The sequence below is a fragment of the Oncorhynchus tshawytscha genome, linkage group LG10 (genome assembly GCF_018296145.1).
Source record: "Oncorhynchus tshawytscha isolate Ot180627B linkage group LG10, Otsh_v2.0, whole genome shotgun sequence".
In the NCBI taxonomy this organism is placed as follows: domain Eukaryota; kingdom Metazoa; phylum Chordata; class Actinopteri; order Salmoniformes; family Salmonidae; genus Oncorhynchus; species Oncorhynchus tshawytscha.
The window spans coordinates 84,065,593-84,085,245 of NC_056438.1; the positions used below are offsets into that span (position 1 = coordinate 84,065,593).

Below are 19,653 nucleotides of genomic sequence, written 5' to 3' on the forward strand. Positions count from 1 at the left end.
CGTACTGTGAGACGCCTAAGACAGCGCTACAGGGAGACAGGGCGGACAGCTGATCGTCCTCACAGTGGCAGACCACGTGTAACAACACCTGCACAGGATCGGTACATCCGAACATCACACCTGTGGGACAGGTACAGGATGGCAACAACAACTGTCCGAGTTACACCAGGAACACACAATCCCTCCATCAGTGCTCAGACTGTCCGCAATAGTCTGGGAGAGGCTGGACTGAGGGCTTGTAGGCCTGTTGTAAGGCAGGTCTTCACCAGACATATCACTGGCATCAACGTCAGGCACAAACCCACTGTTGCTGGACCAGACAGGACTGGCAAAAAGTGCTCTTCACTGACAAGTCACTGTTTTGTCTCACCAGGGATGATGGTCAGATTTCCATTTATCGTTGAAGGAGTGAGCGTTACACCGAGGCCTGTACTCTGGAGCGGGGTCGATTTGGAGGTGGAGGGTGCGTCATGGTCTGGGGCGGTGTGTCACAGCATCATCGGACTGAGCGTGTTGTCATTGCAGGCAATCTTGACGCTGTGCGTTACAGGGAAGACATCCTCCTCCCTCATGTGGTACCCTTCCTGCAGGCACATCCTGACATGACCCTCCAGCATGACAATGCCACCAGCCATACTGCTCGTTCTGTGCGTGATTTCCTGCAAGACAGGAATGTCAGTGTTCTGCCATGGCCAGCGAAGAGCCCGGTTCTCAATCCCATTGAGCACGTTTGGGACCTGTTGGATCGGAGGGTGAGGGCTAGGACCATTCCCCCCCGGAAATGTCCGGGAACTTGCAGGTGTCTTGGTGGAAGAGTGGGGTAACATCTCACAGCAAGAACTGGCAAATCTGGTGCAGTCCATGAGGAGGAGATGCACTGCTGTACTTAATGCAGCTGGTGGCCACACCAGATACTGACTGTTACTTTTGATTTTGACCCCCCTTTGTTCAGGGACACATTATTCCATTTCTGTTAGTCACATGTCTGTGGAACTTGTTCAGTTTATGTCTCAGTTGTTGAATCTTGTTATGTTCATACAAATATTTACACATGTTAAGTTTGCTCAAAATAAACGCAGTTGACAGTGAGAGGACATTTCCATTTTTGCTGAGTTTATATTGAACAACTGTATAACTGTTGTCTCTATATTCTGTACATCTATATAACTGTCATCTATATAACTGTTATCTATATAACTGTCATCTATATAACTGTTGTCTCTATATTCTGTACATCTATATAACTGTTATCTATATAACTGTTATCTATATAACTTATCTATATTACTGTTATCTATATAACTGTTATCTATATAACTTATCTATATTACTGTTATCTATATTACTGTTATCTATATAACGTATCTATATTACTGTTATCTATATTACTGTTATCTATATTACTGTTATCTATATAACTGTTATCTATATTACTGTTATCTATATTACTGTTATCTATATAACTGTTATCTATATTACTGTTATCTATATAACTTATCTATATTACTGTTATCTATATTACTGTTATCTATATAACTTATCTATATTACTGTTATCTATATTACTGTTATCTACATAACTGTTATCTATATTACTGTTATCTATATTACTGTTATCTATATAACTGTTATCTATATTACTGTTATCTACAGGAATGTGAGATTCTGGATATCATCATGAAGCTTTGCTGTAAGTCTATCTATATACCACTGTTATCTATATTACACATCATATTACATCTATATAACAGAAACTCAGACATACTGGAATGACTAACATTGTGTTTTTGTTTAATTTGTTTCTACAGCATGCTGTGGTGAGTCCATCCCATCATCTCATTGGCTTCTGAGTTGATCTTATAGCTATCTTCAGTCACCATTATGCCCATACTCTGTGTCTGTCTGCTGTTATCTACAGGAATGTCTGTCCATCCGTCCCACCACCACCACACACACACACACACACACACACACACACACACACACACACACACACAGAAACTCTGTCTGTGACTAACATTCTGTCTTTGTCTGTTTGTGTCTACAGCATGCTGTCTGAGTCCATCCCATCATCTCATGGCTTCTGTGTTGTCTAATGTCTTCTGTCTGTCTAATGTCTATCTGGCTGTCTGTCTGTCTGATGTCTGTCTGTCTGTCCATCCGTGTTTGTCTGTCTGTCTAATGTCTATCTGGCTGTCTGTCTGTCTGTCTGTCTAATGTCTGTCTGTCTGTCTAATGTTTGTCTGTCTGTCTAATGTCTGTCTGTCTGTCTGTCTGTCTGTCTGTCTAATCTGTCTGTCTGTCTGTCTATCTGTCTGTCTGTCTGTCTGTCTGTCTGTCTGTCTGTCTAATGTTTGTCTGTCTGTCTAATGTGTCTGTCTAATGTCTATCTGTCTGTCTAATGTATGTCAATGTCTGTCTGTCTGTCTGTCTGTCTGTCTGTCTGTCTGTCTGTCTGTCTGTCTGTCTGTCTGTCTGTCTGTCTGTCTGTCTGTCTGTCTGTCTGTCTCTGTCTGTCTGTCTGTCTGTCTGTCTGTCTGTCTAATGTGTGTCTATCTGTCTGTCTAATGTCTGTCTGTCTAATGTCTGTCTGTCTAATGTGTCTGTCTGTCTAATGTGTCTGTCTGTCCTGATGTAGAGTGTAAGTGTGGGCCCCTGGACCTGGCCTTCATCGTGGACAGTTCTGAGAGTATCGGCTCCACTAACTTCGCTCTAGCTAAGGACTTCATCATCACCGTCATAGACCGCCTTATTAAGGACCAGCAAGTCCATGTGAGTACTATTTTAAAAATGTACTTTTACTAATACTTTATTTGAATAAACAAATCACATTACAGTCAATAAGGATTTAAACATTCTTTTTTTAACCTTTATTTTAACTAGACAAGTCAGTTAGGAACAAATTCTTATTTACAATGATGGCCAACACCGGCCAAACCCGGACGACGCCGGGCCAAACCCGGACGACGCTGGGCCAATTGTGCGTCGCCCTATGGGACTCATGAATAAAAAGATTTGGGGTGTTCCAGAGGCGCAACTTTCACTGGGGACATGCCTCCCCCCCAGTTATATCATTGGAATGTAATACAAAGCAATGCAATAGTGTGCTTTAGGACCATGTGGACGCCTCCGAGCGTCCCCCCCACTTCTAAAACCAATGTTGTGCCCCTGGAGATTTCTATGCCTGAAATTGAGACCAAAAAGCTTTTGTACACAATTTTGACTTTGGAATCTGAATTTATGTCTGTCTAATCTGACTTTATGTCTGTGGAATCTGACTTTATGTCTGTGTAATCTGACTTTATGTCTGTGGAATCTGACTTTATGTCTGTGGAATCTGACTTTATGTCTGTGTAATCTGACTTTATGTCTGTGTAATCTGACTTTGTTGAATCTGACTTTATGTCTGTGGAATCTGACCTTATGTCTGTGGAATCTGACTTTATGGCTGTGGAGTCAGACTTTGTGACTGTGGAGTCAGACTTTGTGGCTGTGGAGTCAGACTTTGTGACTGTGGAGTCAGACATTGGACTGTGGAATCTGACTTTGTGACTGTGGAATCTGACTTTGTGACTGCTGTGGAGTCAGACTTTGTGACTGTGGAATCTGACTTTGTGACTGTGGAATCTGACTTTGTGACTGTGGAATCTGACTTTGTGGCTGTGGAGTCAGACTTTGTGACTGTGACTGTGGAATCTGGCTGTGGAATCTGACTTTGTGGCTGTGGATCTGACTTTGTGACTGTGAATCTGACTTTGTGACTGTGGAATCTGACTTTGTGACTGTAGAATCTGTCTTTGTAGCTGTGGAGTCAGACTTTGACTGTAGAATCTGACTTTGTGACTGTGGAATCTGACTTTGTAGCTGTGGAGTCAGACTTTGTGACTGTGGAATCTGACTTTGTGGCTGTGGAGTCAGACTTTGTGACTGTGAATCTGACATTGTGACTGTGGAATCTGACTTTGTGACTGTGGAATCTGGCTGTGAAATCTGACTTTGTGGCTGTGGAATCTGACTTTGTGACTGGCTGGCTGTGGAATCTGACTTTGTGGCTGTGGAGTCAGACTTTGTGGCTGTGGAGTCTGACTTTGTGGCTGTCAGACTTTGTGGCTGTGGAATCTGACTTTGTGACTGTGGAATCTGGCTGTGGAATCTGACTTTGTGACTGTGGAGTCTGACTTTGTGAATCTGACTTTGTGACTGTGGAATCTGACTTTGTGACTGTGGAATCTGTGACTGTGGAATCTGACTTTGTGGCTGTGGAATCTGACTTTGTGGCTGTGGAATCTGACTTTGTGGCTGTGGAATCTGACTTTGTGACTGTGGAATCTGACTTTGTGACTGTGGAGTCTGACTTTGTGACTGAATCTGACTTTGTGACTGTCTGACTTTGTGACTGTGGAGTCTGACTTTGTGACTGTGGAATCTGACTTTGTGACTGTGGAATCTGACTTTGTGACTGTGGAGTCTGACTTTGTGACTGTGGAATCTGACTTTGTGACTGTGGAATCTGACTTTGTGACTGTGGAGTCTGACTTTGTGACTGTGGAATCTGACTTTGTGACTGTGGAATCTGACTTTGTGACTGTGGAGTCTGACTTTGTGACTTGTGGAATCTGACTTTGTGACTGTGGAGTCTGACTTTGTGACTGTGGAATCTGACTTTGTGACTGTGGAATCTGACTTTGTGACTGTGGAATCTGACTTTGTGACTGTGGAAGCTAGTTAAACCCAGGTACTTTTGCTGCACAAGGTGGGCTATGGGATTCATATTTGTTTGTGTGATTACCAGAGTATGAAACACTTTGAAAATAGCTACGGCAGCAATTTATTTTGCTATACATTTTACTCGCATGTGCTCATACATGTGTGTGTGTGTGTGTGTGTGTGTGTGTGTGTGTGTGTGTGTGTGTGTGTGTGTGTGTGTGTGTGTGTGTAGTTTGGTTTTAATGAGTCCAGGGTAGGCGTGGTGCAGTACAGTGGGGATGGAGCCCAGGAGGCTGTCAGACTGGGAGACCCCAACATTAACACACTGACTGAGCTCAAACAGTAAGTACACACACACTCACTGAGCTCAAACAGTAAGTACACACACACACTGAGCTCAAACAGTAAGTACACACACACACACACAGACACACACACACACACCCAATCATTACCCTGTATGTTGTGTGTAGGGCGGTGCGGGACCTGCGCTGGCTGGCTGAGGCCACCTATACAGGGGAGGCTCTGCAGTTCTCTCTGACCAACATGATTGACCGTCTGCAGCAGGAGAACCGCGTGGTCCTAGTGCTCACTGACGGACGCTCTGATATCACCAGAGATAAAACACCGCTCAACACACTCTGTGGGAAGGGCATCAAGGTGAGGGACACCACTCTGTGTGAAGGGACACCACTCTGTGTGAAGGGACACCACTCTGTATGAAGGGACACCACTCTGTGTGAAGGGACACCAATCTGTATGAAGGGACACCACTCTGTGTGAAGGGACACCACTCTGTAGGAAGGGACACCACTCTGTAGGAAGGGACACCACTCTGTAGGAAGGGACACCACTCTGTAGGAAGGGCACCACTCTGGTGGAAGGACACCACTCTGTAGGAAGGGACACCACTCTGTAGGAAGGGCACCACTCTGGTGAAGGGACACCACTCTGTGGAAGGGACACCACTCTGTAGGAAGGGCACCACTCTGAGGAAGGGACACCACTCTGTAGGAAGGGACACCACTCTGTGTGAAGGGACACCACTTTGTATGAAGGGCATCAAGGTGAGGGACACCACTCTGTGGAAGGGCACCACTCTGTGTGAAGGGTCACCACTCTGTAGGAAGGGCATGAAGGGACACCACTCTGTGTGAAGGGACACCACTCTGTGTGAAGGGACACCACTCTGTGGAAGGGCATCAAGGTGAGGGACACCACTCTGTGTGAAGGGCATCAAGGTAAGGGACACCACTCTGTGTGAAGGGCATCAAGGTGAAGGGACACCACTCTGTAGGAAGGGCATCAAGGTAAGGGACACCACTCTGTGTGAAGGGACACCACTCTGTGTGAAGGGCACCAAGGTGGAAGGGACACCACTCTGTGGAAGGGCATCAAGGTGGAAGGGACACCACTCTGTGGAAGGGCATCAAGGTGAGGGACACCACTCTGTGTGAAGGACACCACTCTGTGTGAAGGGACACCACTCTGTAGGAAGGGCATCAAGGTAAGGGTCACCACTCTGTATGAAGGGCACCACTCTGTGTGAAGGGACACCACTCTGTAGGAAGGGCATCAAGGTGAGGGACACCACTCTGTAGGAAGGGCATCAAGGTAAGGGACACCACTCTGTAGGAAGGGCATCAAGGTGAGGGACACCACTCTGTAGGAAGGGACACCACTCTGTATGAAGGGCATCAAGGTGAGGGACACCACTCTGTAGGAAGGGCATCAAGGTGAGGGACACCACTCTGTAGGAAGGGCATCAAGGTGAGGGACACCACTCTGTAGGAAGGGCATCAAGGTGAGGGACACCACTCTGTGGAAGGGCATCAAGGTGAGGGACACCACTCTGTGGGAAGGGCATCAAGGTGAGGGACACCACTCTGTAGGAAGGGCATCAAGGTGAGGGACACCACTCTGTAGGAAGGGCATCAAGGTGAGGGACACCACTCTGTAGGAAGGGACACCACTGTGGAAGGGCATCAAGGTGACACCACTCTGTAGGAAGGGCACCACTCTGTGAAGGGACACCACTCTGTAGGAAGGGCATCAAGGTGAAGGGACACCACTCTGTGGAAGGGACACCACTCTGTATGAAGGGACACCACTCTGTATGAAGGGCATCAAGGTAAGGGACACCACTCTGTAGGAAGGGACACCACTCTGTGTGAAGGGCATCAAGGTGAGGGACACCACTCTGTAGGAAGGGCATCAAGGTGAGGGACACCACTCTGTAGGAAGGGCATCAAGGTAAGGGACACCACTCTGTATGAAGGGACACCACTCTGTATGAAGGGACACCACTCTGTAGGAAGGGACACCACTCTGTAGGAAGGGCATCAAGGTGAGGGACACCACTCTGTATGAAGGGACACCACTCTGTAGGAAGGGACACCACTCTGTAGGAAGGGCACCACTCAAGGTGAGGGACACCACTCTGTATGAAGGGACACCACTCTGTATGAAGGACACCACTCTGTAGGAAGGGACACCACTCTGTAGGAAGGGCATCAAGGTGAGGGACACCACTCTGTATGAAGGGACACCACTCTGTAGGAAGGGACACCACTCTGTAGGAAGGGCATCAAGGTGAGGGATACCACTCTGTGTGAAACCTCTCCTCTTGCCTCATACCATTAACTGGGTGCTATGCAGTTATTTTCAGTTCTGAGCACCTGAAGGTTCGAAGGATTGAGGCTTTAGTACGACCAGCAACATCATATCACAACGCACAGTCCATTACACACACACACACACACACACACACACACACACACACACACACACACACACACACACACACACTAACCCTGCCCCCTCTCTCTGTCAGGTGGGTGGTCTGGGAGTGAAGGACTACTCTGGCCGTCAGCCCAACCATGAACAGCTCAGTGCTGTGGTCTGTACGAGCGACCCTAAACCAGGCTTCTCCTTCGTACTGGAGAACTTCGCTGAGCTGCTGGATGACAGCTTCTTACAGAACCTCACCACACGCATCTGTGAAGGTACATACACACACACACACACACACACACACACACACACACACACACACACACACACACACACACACACACACACACACACACACACACACACACACACACACACACACACACACACACACACACACATACACACACACACACACACACACACACACACACACACACAGACACACACACACACACACAGACACACACACACACACACACACACACACACACACACACACACACACACACACACACACACACACACACATACACACACACACACACACACACACACACAGACACACACACACACACACACACACACACACACACACACACACACACACACACACACACACATACACACACACACACACACACACACAGACACACACACACACACACACACACAGACACACACACACACACACACACACACACACACACACACACTAGTGAACCCCTTGGTGTGGATACAGACTCTGTATGATGTCAAAATGATGTGAAAATGTCCTATTAATTTTGGTTTCTCTATTTCCTACAACAGATAAGAAGTGTCCCAACTACAAATGTCCCAGTAAGTCATGTGGTTTCTAATGTGGTTTCTCCTTGGCTTGTTACCAAATGTCACATGTGGTTTATCTCTGTCCTGATCTCTCCAGTGTCATTGTCTTCAGACATATTAGTTTGGATCAGGGACTGGTTTATGGTCTCTCTTCAGTCTCATTCTCTGAGTACATGGACATGGATTAGTGTCTGTAGTTTCTCCTGTGGTTTCTCCTGGGGTTTCTCCTGTGGTTTCTCCTGGGGTTTCTCCTGTGGTTTCTCTGTGGTTTCTCCTGTGGTTTCTCTGTGGTTTCTCTGTGGTTTCTCCTGTGGTTTCTCTGTGGTTTCTCTGTGGTTTCTCCTGTGGTTTCCCTGTGGTTTCTCCTGTAGTTTCTCCTGTGGTTTCTCTGTGGTTTATCCTGTGGTTTCTCTGTGGTTTCTCTGTGGTGTCTCTGTGGTTTCTCTGTGGTTTCTCTGTGGTTTCTCCTGTGGTTTCTCTGTTTCTCTGGTTTCTCCTGTGGTTTCTCCTGTGGTTTCCCTGTGGTTTCTCCTGTGGTTTCTCTGTGGTTTCTCCTGTGGTTTCTCCTGTGGTTTCTCCTGTAGTTTCTCCTGTGGTTTCTCCTGTAGTTTCTCCTGTGGTTTCTCAGTGGTTTATCCTGTGGTTTCTCTGGGTTTCTCTGTGGTTTCTCTGTGGTTTCTCCTGTGGTTTCTCCTTTCTCTGTGGTTTCTCTGTGGTTTCTCTGTGGTTTCTCCTGTGGTTTCTCCTGTGGTTTCTCCTGGTTTCTCTGTGGTTTCTCTGTGGTTTCTCCTGTGGTTTCTCTGTGGTTTATCTCCTGTGGTTTCTCTGTGGTTTCTCTGTGGTGTCTCTGTGGTTTCTCTGTGGTTTCTCTGTGGTTTCTCTGTGGTTTCTCTGTGGTTTCTCTGTGGTTTCTCTGTCTCTGTGGTTTCTCCTGTGGTTTCTCCTGTGGTTTCTCTGTGGTTTCTCTGTTTCTCTGGGTTTCTCCTGTGGTTTCCCTGTGGTTTCTCTGTGGTTTCTCTGTGGTTTCTCCTGTGGTTTCTCTGTGGTTTCTCTGTGGTTTCTCCTGTGGTTTCTCCTGTGGTTTCTCTGTGGTTTCTCCTGTGGTTTCTCCTGTGGTTTCTCCTGTGGTTTCTCTGTGGTTTCTCTGTTTCTCTGTGGTTTCTCCTGTGGTTTCTCTGTGGTTTCTTTGTGGTTTCTCTTTGTAGTTTCTCCTGTTTCTCCTGTGTTTATCCTGTGGTTTCTCTGTGGTTTCCTCTGTGGTTTCTCCTGTGGTTTCTCCTGTGGTTTCTCTGTTTTCTCCTGTGGTTTCTCTGTGGTTTCCCCTGTGGTTTCTCCTGTGGTTTCTCTGTGGTGTCCCCTGTGGTTTCTCCTGTAGTTTATCCTGTGGTTTCTCCCGTAGTTACTCCTGTGGTTTCTCCTGTGTTGTCTCTGTGGTTTCTCCTGTGGTTTCTCTGTAGTTTCTCCTGTGGTTTGTCTGTGGTTTCTCCTGTGGTTTCTCCTGTTGTTTCTCCTGTAGTTTCTCATGTGGTTTCTCTGTGGTTTATCCTGTGGTTTCTCTGTGGTTTCTCTGTGGTTTCTCTCTGTGGTGTCTCTGTGGTTTCTCCTGTGGTTTCTCCTGTGTTTCTCCTGTGGTTTCTCTGTGGTTTCTCCTGTGGTTTCTCTCTGTGGTTTCTCCTGTGGTTTCTCCTGTGGTTTCTCCTGTGGTTTCTCCTGTGGTTTCTCTGTGGTTTCTTTGTGGTTTCTCCTGGTTTCTCTGTGGTTTCTCTGTGGTTTCTCCTGTGGTTTCTCTTCTGTGGTTTCTCCTGTGGTTTCTCTTTGGTTTCTTTGTGGTTTCTCCTGTGGTTTCCCTGTGGTGTCTCTGTGGTTTCTCTGTGGTTTCTCCTGTGGTTTCCCTGTGGTTTCTCTGTGGTTTCTCCTGTGGTTTCTCCTGTAGTTTCTCCTGTGGTTTCTCCTGTAGTTTATCCTGTGGTTTCTCTGTGGTTTATCCTGTGGTTTCTCCTGTGGTGTGGTTTCTCTGTGGTGGTGTCTCTGTGGTTTCTCCTGTTCTCTGTGGTTTCTCCTGTGGTTTCTCCTGTGGTTTCTCCTGTGGTTTCTCCTGTGGTTTCTCTGTGGTTTGGTTTCTCCTGTGGTTTCTCCGTGGTTTCTCCATGGTTTCTCTTTGGTTTCTCCTATGGTTTCTCTGTGGTTTCTCTGTGGTTTCTCTTGTTCTCCTGGTTTCTCCTGTGGTTTCTCCTGTGGTTTCTCCTGTAGTTTCTCCTGTAGTTTCTCCTGTGGTTTCTCTGTGGTTCCTCTGTGGTTCCTCTGTGGTTTCTCCTGTGGTGTCTCCTGTGTTGTCTCTGTGGTATCTCCTGTGGTTTCTCTGTAGTTTCTCCTGTGGTTTGTCTGTGGTTTCTCCTGTGGTTTCTCCTGTTGTTTCTCCTGTGGTTTCTCTGTGGTTTCTCCTGTTTTCTCCTGTGGTTTCTCTGTGGTTTCTCCTGTGGTTTCTCTGTGGTGTCTCCTGTGGTGTCTCCTGTGGTTTCTCCTGTGGTTTCTCTGTGGTGTCTCCTGTGATTTCTCCTGTGGTTTCTCTTTGGTTTCTCCTGTGGTTTCTCCGTGTTTCTCTGTGTTTCTCTGTGGTTTCCCTGTGGTTTCTCCTGTGGTTTCTCCTGTGGTTTCTCCTGTTTTTTCTCCTGTGGTTTCTCTGTGGTTTCTCCTGTGGTTTCTCCTGGTTTCTCCTTGTGGTTTCTCCTGTGGTTTCTCCTGTGGTTTCTCTTGTGGTTTCTCCTGTGGTTTTTCTTGGTTTCTCCTGTGGTTTCTCCTGTGGTTTCTCCTGTGGTTTCTCTTGTGGTTTTTCCTGTGGTTTCTCCTGTTTTTTTCTCTGTGGTTTCTCTATGGTTTCTCCTGTAGTTTCTCCTGTAGTTTCTCCTGTGGTTTCTCCTGTGGTTTCTCCTGTAGTTTCTCCTGTGGTTTCTCCTGTTGTTTCTTGGTTTCTCCTGTGGTTTCCCTGTGGTTTCTCTGTGGTTTCTCCTGTTTCTCTGGTTTCTCCTGTAGTTTCTCCTGTGGTTTCTCCTGTAGTTTCTCCTGTGGTTTCTCCTGTGGTTTCTCCTGTGGTTTCCTGTGGTTTCTCCTGTGGTTTCTCCTGTGGTTTCTCCTCCTGTGGTTTCTCCGTGGTTTCTCCATGGTTTCTCTTGGTTTCTCCTGTGGTTTCTCCTATGGTTTCTCTGTGGTTTCTCCTGTGGTTTCTCCTGTGGTTTCTCCTGTGGTTCCTCTGTGGTTTCTCCTGTGGTTTCTCCTGTGTCTCCTGTGGTTTCTCTGTGGTTTCTCCTGTGGTTTCCCTGTGGTTTCTCCTGTAGTTTCTCCTGTGGTTTCTCCCGTAGTTTCTCCTGTGGTTTCTCCTGTGTTTCTCTGTGGTTTCTCCTGTGGTTTCTCCTGTTCTCTGTGGTGTCTCCTGTGGTTTCTCCTGTGGTTTCTCCTGTGGTTTCTCTGTGGTGTCTCCTGTGATTTCTCCTGTGGTTTCTCCTTTGGTTTCTCCTGTGGTTTCTCCTGTGGTTTCTCCTGTGGTTTCTCTGTGGTTTCTCCTGTGGGTTTCTCCTGTGGTTTCTCTGTGGTTTCTCCTGTGGTTTCTCTGTGGTTTCTCCTGTGGTTTCTCCTGGGTTTCTCCTGTGGTTTCTCCTGTGGTTTATCTGTGGTTTCTCCTGTGGTTTCTCCTGTGATTTCTCCTGTGGTTTCTTTCTCTGGTTTCTCCTGTGGTTTCTCCTGTGGTTTCTCCTTTGGTTTCTCCTGTGGTTTCTCCTGTGGTTTCTCCTGTGGTTTCTCCTGTGGTTTCTCTCTGTGGTTTCTCTTTGGTTTCTCCTGTGGTTTCTCCTGTGGTTTCTCTGTGGTTTTCCTGTGGTTTCTCCTGTGGTTTCTCCTGGGGTTTCTCCTGGGGTTTCTCCTGTGGTTTCTCCTGTGGTTTCTCCTGTGGTTTCTCTGTGGTTTCTCTGTGGTGTCTCCTGTGGTTTCTCCTGTGGTTTCTCCTGTGGTTTCTCCTGTGGTTTCTCCATGGTTTCTCTTTGGTTTCTCCTGTGGTTTCTCCTGTGGTTTCTCTTGTGGTTTCTCTGTGGTTTCTCCTGTGGTTTCTCCTGTGTTTCTCCTGTGGTTTCTCTGTGGTTTCTCCTGTGGTTTCTCCTGTGGTGTTCTCCTGTGGTTTCTCTGGTTTCTCTGTGGTTTCTCCTGTGGTTTCCCTGTGGTTTCTCCTGTGGTTTATCCTGTGGTTTCTCCCGTAGTTTCTCCTGTGGTTTCTCCTGTGTTGTCTCTGTGGTTTCTCCTGTGGTTTCTCTGTAGTTTCTCCTATGGTTTGTCTGTGGTTTCTCCTGTGGTTTCTCCTGTTGTTTCTCCTGTGGTTTCTCTGTGGTTTCTCCGTGGTTTCTCCGTGGTTTCTCTTTGGTTTCTCCTGTGGTTTCTCCGTCGTTTCTCTGTGGTTTCTCCTGTAGTTTCTCCTGGGGTTTCTCCTGTTTTTCTCCTGTGGTTTCTCTTGTGGTTTCTCCTGTGGTTTCTCTTGTGGTTTCTCTTGTGGTTTCTCCTGTGGTTTCTCTTGTGGTTTCTCTTGTGGTTTCTCTGTGGTTTCTCCTGTGGTTTCTCCTGTGGTTTCTCCTGTGGTTTCTCCTGTGGTTTCTCTTGTGGTTTTTCCTGTGGTTTCTCCTGTTTTTCTCTGTGGTTTCCTCTATGGTTTCTCCTGTAGTTTCTCCTGTGGTTTCTCTGTGGTTTCTCCTGTGGTTTCTCCTGTAGTTTCTCCTGTAGTTTCTCCTGTTGTTTCTCTGTGGTTTCTCCTGTGGTTTCCCTGTGGTTTCTCTGTGGTTTCTCCTGTGGTTTCTCCTGTAGTTTCTCCTGTGGTTTCTCCTGTAGTTTCTCCTGTGGTTTCTCCTGTGGTTTCTCCTGTGGTTTCTCCTGTGGTTTCTCTGTGGTGTCTCTGTGGTGTCTCTGTGGTGTGTCCTGTGGTTTCTCCTGTGGTTTCTCCTGTGGTTTCTCTGTGGTGTCCCCTGTGGTGTCCCCTGTGGTTTCTCCTGTGGTTTCTCCTGTGGTTTCTCTGTGGTTTCTCCGTGGTTTCTCTTTGGTTTCTCCTGTGGTTTCTCCTATGGTTTCTCTGTGGTTTCTCTGTGGTTTCTCTTGTGGTTTCCCTGTGGTTTCTCCTGTGGTTTCTCCTGTAGTTTCTCCTGTAGTTTCTCCTGTGGTTTCTCTGTGGTTCCTCTGTGGTTTTTCCTGTGGTGTCTCCTGTGGTTTCTCTGTGGCTTCTCCTGTGGTTTCCCTGTGGTTTCTCCTGTAGTTTATCCTGTGGTTTCTCCCGTAGTTTCTCCTGTGGTTTCTCCTGTGTTGTCTCTGTGGTTTCTCCTTTGGTTTCTCTGTAGTTTCTCCTATGGTTTGTCTGTGGTTTCTCCTGTGGTTTCTCCTGTTGTTTCTCCTGTGGTTTCTCTGTGGTTTCTCCTGGGGTTTCTCCTGTGGTTTCTCTGTGATTTCTCCTGTGGTTTCTCCTGTGGTTTCTCCTGTGGTTTCTCCTGTGGTTTCTCCTGTGGTTTATCTGTGGTGTCTCCTGTGGTGTCTCCTGTGATTTCTCCTGTGGTTTCTCTGTGGTGTCTCCTGTGATTTCTCCTGTAGTTTCTCCTGTGGTTTCTCCTGTGGTTTCTCCTGTGGTTTCTCCGTGGTTTCTCCGTGGTTTCTCCAAGGTTTCTCTTTGGTTTCTCCTGTGGTTTCTCCGTCGTTTCTCTGTGGTTTTTCCTGTGGTTTCTCCTGTAGTTTCTCATGGGGTTTCTCCTGGGGTTTCTCCTGTTTTTTCTCCTGTTTTTTCTCCTGTGGTTTCTCTTGTGGTTTCTCCTGTGGTTTCTCTGTGGTTTCTCCTGTGGTTTCTCCTGTGGTTTCTCCTGTTTTTTCTCTGTGGTTTCCTCTATGGTTTCTCCTGTAGTTTCTCCTGTGGTTTCTCTGTGGTTTATCCTGTGGTTTATCCTGTGGTTTCTCCTGTAGTTTCTCCTGTAGTTTCTCCTGTTGTTTCTCTGTGGTTCCTCTGTGGTTTCCCCTGTGGTTTCTCTGTGGTTTCTCCTGTGGTTTTCTTGTGGTTTCTCCTGTAGTTTCTCTGTGGTTTCCTCTATGGTTTTTCCTGTGTTTTCTCCTGTGGTTTCTCCTGTGGTTTCTCTTTGTAATCTTGTTTTGGGAGGACATTGTGTTGTCATTGGGTATTGTCTTCATGTTGTTTATCCTGTTGTTTCTGTCCTCCAGTCTCCTTCTCAGGGGACACAGACATTGTATTGATGATGGACAGTTCAGCCAGTGTGGGACAGAGGAACTTTGACTCCAGCAAGACCTTCGTCAAGCGTCTGGCTGAGCGCTTCCTGTCTGCCGAGAGGTCCGGCCGTGCTGCCGTGCGTGTCGCCGTGGGCCAGTACAGCCGTGAACGCCGCATGGAGGCGGAGCTGACCTCTAACCTCACCCTGCTGACCAGTAAGATTGAGGCCGCCACCTTCCAGAATGATGGGACTGACGTTACCAAGGCGATGGCCTTCGCCATGGAGAAATTCCAGATGTCAGGGGGCGGGAACAGGAAGAGGAAGCTAGTGCTGTTCTCTGACGGGAGATCTCAGGGCGTTACCGAGGCGATGCTGGAGAAGCGCGTACGGCTGGTGTCAGAGGCGGGAGTGGAGCTGTATGTTATCACCGTGGGCAACCAGGTGAGCGAGGCCAACCTGCGCTCGCTGGTCAGCAGGGGGAGGAGTTACGATGTCACCTACGCCCAGCGCCACCTGTTCCGCGTCCCAGACTACCCGTCTCTGCTGCGTGGCGTGTTCTACCAGACCGTGTCGCGCAGGGTCTCCCAGGCCTGAGTTCAGGGGCAAGTGCTGGGACCACATGCTTTAGAGTTTAGTCTCCCTCATTATGAATATCCATTCGTATTTCATCACTCATTTACTGTGTTTTAGTTGGGTTTTTACGTCCGATAATGACAGAAGACAATTGTGTGTCAGACTGTGTAAGAGATTGTGTTAGACTGCATTCATGTGCTCTCAGAATTATCAAGAAAAATCCCAAGCGGAAAACTACTGAAAACCTCTTGTAACAGAAACTAGTTTCAGACGTCTGTTATGAGCTTCCATGTTGTAACATCTTCCTGTCAGACTGTTCCCAGTTCCATAATTCCCAGTCAGGCTGTTCCCAGTTCCATAATTCCCAGTCAGACTGTTCCCAGTTCCATAATTCCCAGTCAGACTGTTCCCAGTTCCATAATTCCCAGTCAGACTGTTCCCAGTTCCATAATTCTCTGTCAGACTGTTCCCAGTTCCATAATTCCCAGTCAGACTGTTCCCAGTTCCATAATTCTCTGTCAGGCTGTTCCCAGTTCCATAATTCCCAGTCAGGCTGTTCCCAGTTCCATAATTCCCTGTCAGACTGTTCCCAGTTCCATAATTCCCAGTCAGGCTGTTCCCAGTTCCATAATTCCCAGTCAGGCTGTTCCCAGTTCCATAATTCCCTGTAAGACTGTTCCCAGTTCCATAATTCCCAGTCAGACTGTTCCCAGTTCCATAATTCCCAGTCAGACTGTTCCTAGTTCCATAATTCTGAGCAGCACATGAATGCAGCATTAGACAGAAACGTTACTGTAAAGGAATGGTCGTTGTTGTTTGTAGATCAGAGACAGGACAGGATATGACATCACTACATCTTTTTTAAACATCAAAGTTAAACATTAAACATCCTCCCTGCAGATACCCTGATCCTAATGAAGAACAGCTGGACACGGACTATTTGCGTACTCATGTGTGCGTGTGTGTGTGTGCGTGTGCGTGTGTGTGTGTGCGTGTGTGTGTGTGCGTGTGTGTGCAAACAGTGGAATGGTCTCAAATGTGTTATACATCATGTGGGAGTTCCTCATAAACAGTTTGTCTGAGGTCGCATGTTCAGATGCCTCACAAGTACACAAACATGCAACCACACACACAACCATACACACACACAACCACACTCAGACAGGAAAACATCTATTACCATGTTTGCACCGCCAACCCTGATGAGGTAAAGAAACCCTGAATGGTTTATGGCCCCTCTCTCTCTCTCTCTCTCTCTATCTCTCTCACACACACTCATTCCTCTCTGCATCAGCCTGATGAGGTAAAGAAACCCTGAATGGTTTATGGCCCCTCTCTCTCTATCTCTCTCACACACACTCATTCCTCTCTGCATCAGCCTGATGAGGTAAAGAAACCCTGAATGGTTTATGTCTGAATGGTGCTAGTTGACTGCTGTAGCAGTGAATGGTGCTAGTTGACTGCTCTAGCAGTGAATGGTGCCAGTTGACTGCTGTAGCAGTGAATGGTGCTAGTTAACGGCTGTAGCAGTGAATTGTGCTAGTTGACCGCTCTAGCAGTGAATGGTGCCAGTTGACCGCTCTAGCAGTGAATGGTGCTAGTTGACCGCTGTAGTAGTGAATGGTGTCAGTTGACCACTGTAGCAGTGAATGGTGCCAGTTGACCGCTGTAGCAGTGAATGGTGCCAGTTGACCACTGTAGCAGTGAATGGTGCCAGTTGACCGCTGTAGCAGTGAATGGTGCCAGTTGACCGCTGTAGCAGTGAATGGTGCCAGTTGACCGCTGTAGCAGTGAATGGTGCCAGTTGACCACTGTAGCAGTGAATGGTGCCAGTTGACCGCTGCAGCAGTGAATGGTGCCAGTTGACCACTGTAGCAGTGAATGGTGCCAGTTGACCACTGTAGCAGTGAATGGTGCCAGTTGACCACTGCAGCAGTGAATGGTGCCAGTTGACCGCTGTAGCAGTGAATGGTGCCAGTTGACCACTGTAGCAGTGAATGGTGCCAGTTGACCACTGTAGCAGTGAATGGTGCCAGTTGACCGCTGTAGCAGTGGGCAACATCCTACTGATGATATTTTGATCTGAAACCAAACCAGCTGCCAGACAGGCTGCTAGAACACAGCTGATTCATTAAAGGCCTCTTCAACCAATTCATGTTTCTTGTTTTTTTATCAGTTAGTATGAAAAGTTTACTCAATATCCTGCACACACATGTCCGCATGCACGCGTACACACACACACACACACACACACACACACTCACACAGTGCGTTCAGAAATTATTCAGACCCCTTGACTTTTTTCACATTTTGTTTACTTTAAGGGATTTAAATTAAACATGTTCCTGATCAATCTACACAAAATAACCCATAATGACAAAGCAAAAACTGTTTTTTTGAAGTGTTTGCTAATTTATTAAAAGTTAAAAACAGAAATACCTTATTTACATAACAGACCCTTTGCTAATGAGACTTGAAATTGAGCTCAGGTGCATCCTGTTTCCATTGATCATCCTTGAGATGTTTCTACAACTTGATTGGAGTCCACCTGTGGTAAATTCAATTGATTGGACATGATTTGGAAAGGCACACACCTGTCTATATAAGGTCCCACGGTTGACAGTGAATGTCAGAGCAAAAACCAAGCCATGAGGTGGAAGGAATTGTCCTTAGAGCTCCTTGACAGGATTATGTCGAGGCACAGATCTGGGAAAGGGTACCAACAAATGTATTCAGTATTGATGGTCCCCAAGAACACACTGGCCTCAGCTCCCGGCCGCCAGGACAAACTGAGCAATCAGGGGAGAAGGGCCTCAGTCAGGGAGGTGACCAAGAACCCAATTGTCACTCTGACAGAGCTCTAGAGTTCCTCTTGAGATGGGAGAACCTTCCAGAAGAACAACCATCTCTGCAGCCCTCCACCAATCAGGCCTTTATGGTAGAGTGGACAGATGGAAGCCACTCCTTAGTAAAAGGCACATGACAGCCCACTTGGAGTTTGCCAAAAGGCACCTAAAGGACTCTCAGACCACGAGAAACAAGATTCTCTGGTCTGATGAAACCAAGATTGAACTCTTTGGCCTGAATGCCAAGTGTCACGTCTGGAGGAAACCTGGCACCATCCCTACGGTGAAGCAAGGTCAAGTCAAATCAAATAACATTTTATTGGTCACATACACGTGTTTAGCAGATGTTATTGCGGGTGTAGCGAAATGCTTGTGTTTCTAGCTCCGACAGTGCAGTAATATCTAACAATTTCACAACATATACCCAATACACACAAGTCTAAGTAAAGGAATGGAATTAAGAATATATGCAGTCTCCCCAGGAACTTTTACCCAATTGGATTCACACAGAAGATGCCAAACAACAACCATCTCTGCATCGTGACCCAGGTTTTCCTACAGTTACGAGTGTTCTTAGCAGTGTGCATAGCAACAACGGAATGTTTGGAGCATGTAACTCCACATTTACATTGTGATAGTTTAGCAGACCATTTAGGGGTGTGTGGGGTAAGTTAGCTGAGCCACCCCTTGTTTCTGGGAAACCATACACAAAATGAGTCATGTGACCAAATATTTAGAAAGAGGTCATCATTTCATGGAGTCTGAAGGAACAAATCACGTGGAAAAAGTGGTGAGAAAGTTAGGTCACATCATTTTCAAACTTATTTTATTAAAACTGCACTGTTGGTTAAGGGCTTGTAAGTAAGCATTTCACTGTTGTATTCGGCGCATGTGACAAATACAATTTGATTTGATTGGTTCTATAATCAGTTATGGTCTCTATAAGCTACAATATGAGGTCCTAAACCAGTTATGGTCTCTATAAGCTACAATATGAGGTCCTAAACCAGTTATGGTCTCTATAAGCTACAATATGAGGTCCTAAACCAGTTATGGTCTCTATAAGCTACAATATGAGGTCCTAAACCAGTTATGGTCTCTATAAGCTACAATATGAGGTCCTAAACCAGTTATGGTCTCTATAAGCTACAATATGAGGTCCTAAACCAGTTATGGTCTCTATAAACTACAATATGAGGTCCTAAACCAGTTATGGTCTCTATAAGCTACAATATGAGGTCCTAAACCAGTTATGGTCTCTATAAGCTACAATATGAGGTCCTAAACCAGTTATGGTCTCTATAAGCTACAATATGAGGTCCTAAACCAGTTATGGTCTCTATAAGCTACAATATGAGGTCCTAAACCAGTTATGGTCTCTATAAGCTACAATATGAGGTCCTAAACCAGTTATGGTCTCTATAAGCTACAATATCAGGTCCTAAACCAGTTATGGTCTCTATAAGCTACAATATCAGGTCCTAAACCAGTTATGGTCTCTATAAGCTACAATATGAGGTCCTAAACCAGTTATGGTCTCTATAAGCTACAATATGAGGTCCTAAACCAGTTATGGTCTCTATAAGCTACAATATGAGGTCCTAAACCAGTTATGGTCTCTATAAGCTACAATATGAGGTCCTAAACCAGTTATGGTCTCTATAAGCTACAATATGAGGTCCTAAACCAGTTATGGTCTCTATAAGCTACAATATGAGGTCCTAAACCAGTTAT

The 19,653-nt window shown here is 46.5% G+C and overlaps 1 protein-coding gene across 1 annotated transcript in view; it reads left to right on the top strand.

Moving 5' to 3' along the window:
* LOC112240770 (collagen alpha-1(VI) chain) overlaps positions 1–17,224 on the top strand; it is an 80,504-nt gene extending 63,280 nt beyond the window's left edge. The window contains 8 exon segments of the mRNA XM_042329268.1: positions 1,653–1,689; positions 1,808–1,816; positions 2,638–2,771; positions 4,939–5,048; positions 5,180–5,366; positions 7,540–7,711; positions 8,250–8,279; positions 14,493–17,224. Of these exon segments, the coding sequence (XP_042185202.1) occupies positions 1,653–1,689; positions 1,808–1,816; positions 2,638–2,771; positions 4,939–5,048; positions 5,180–5,366; positions 7,540–7,711; positions 8,250–8,279; positions 14,493–15,094 (1,281 nt within the window). The 3' untranslated portion in view covers positions 15,095–17,224.
* The last annotated feature ends 2,429 nt before the right edge of the window (positions 17,225–19,653 follow it).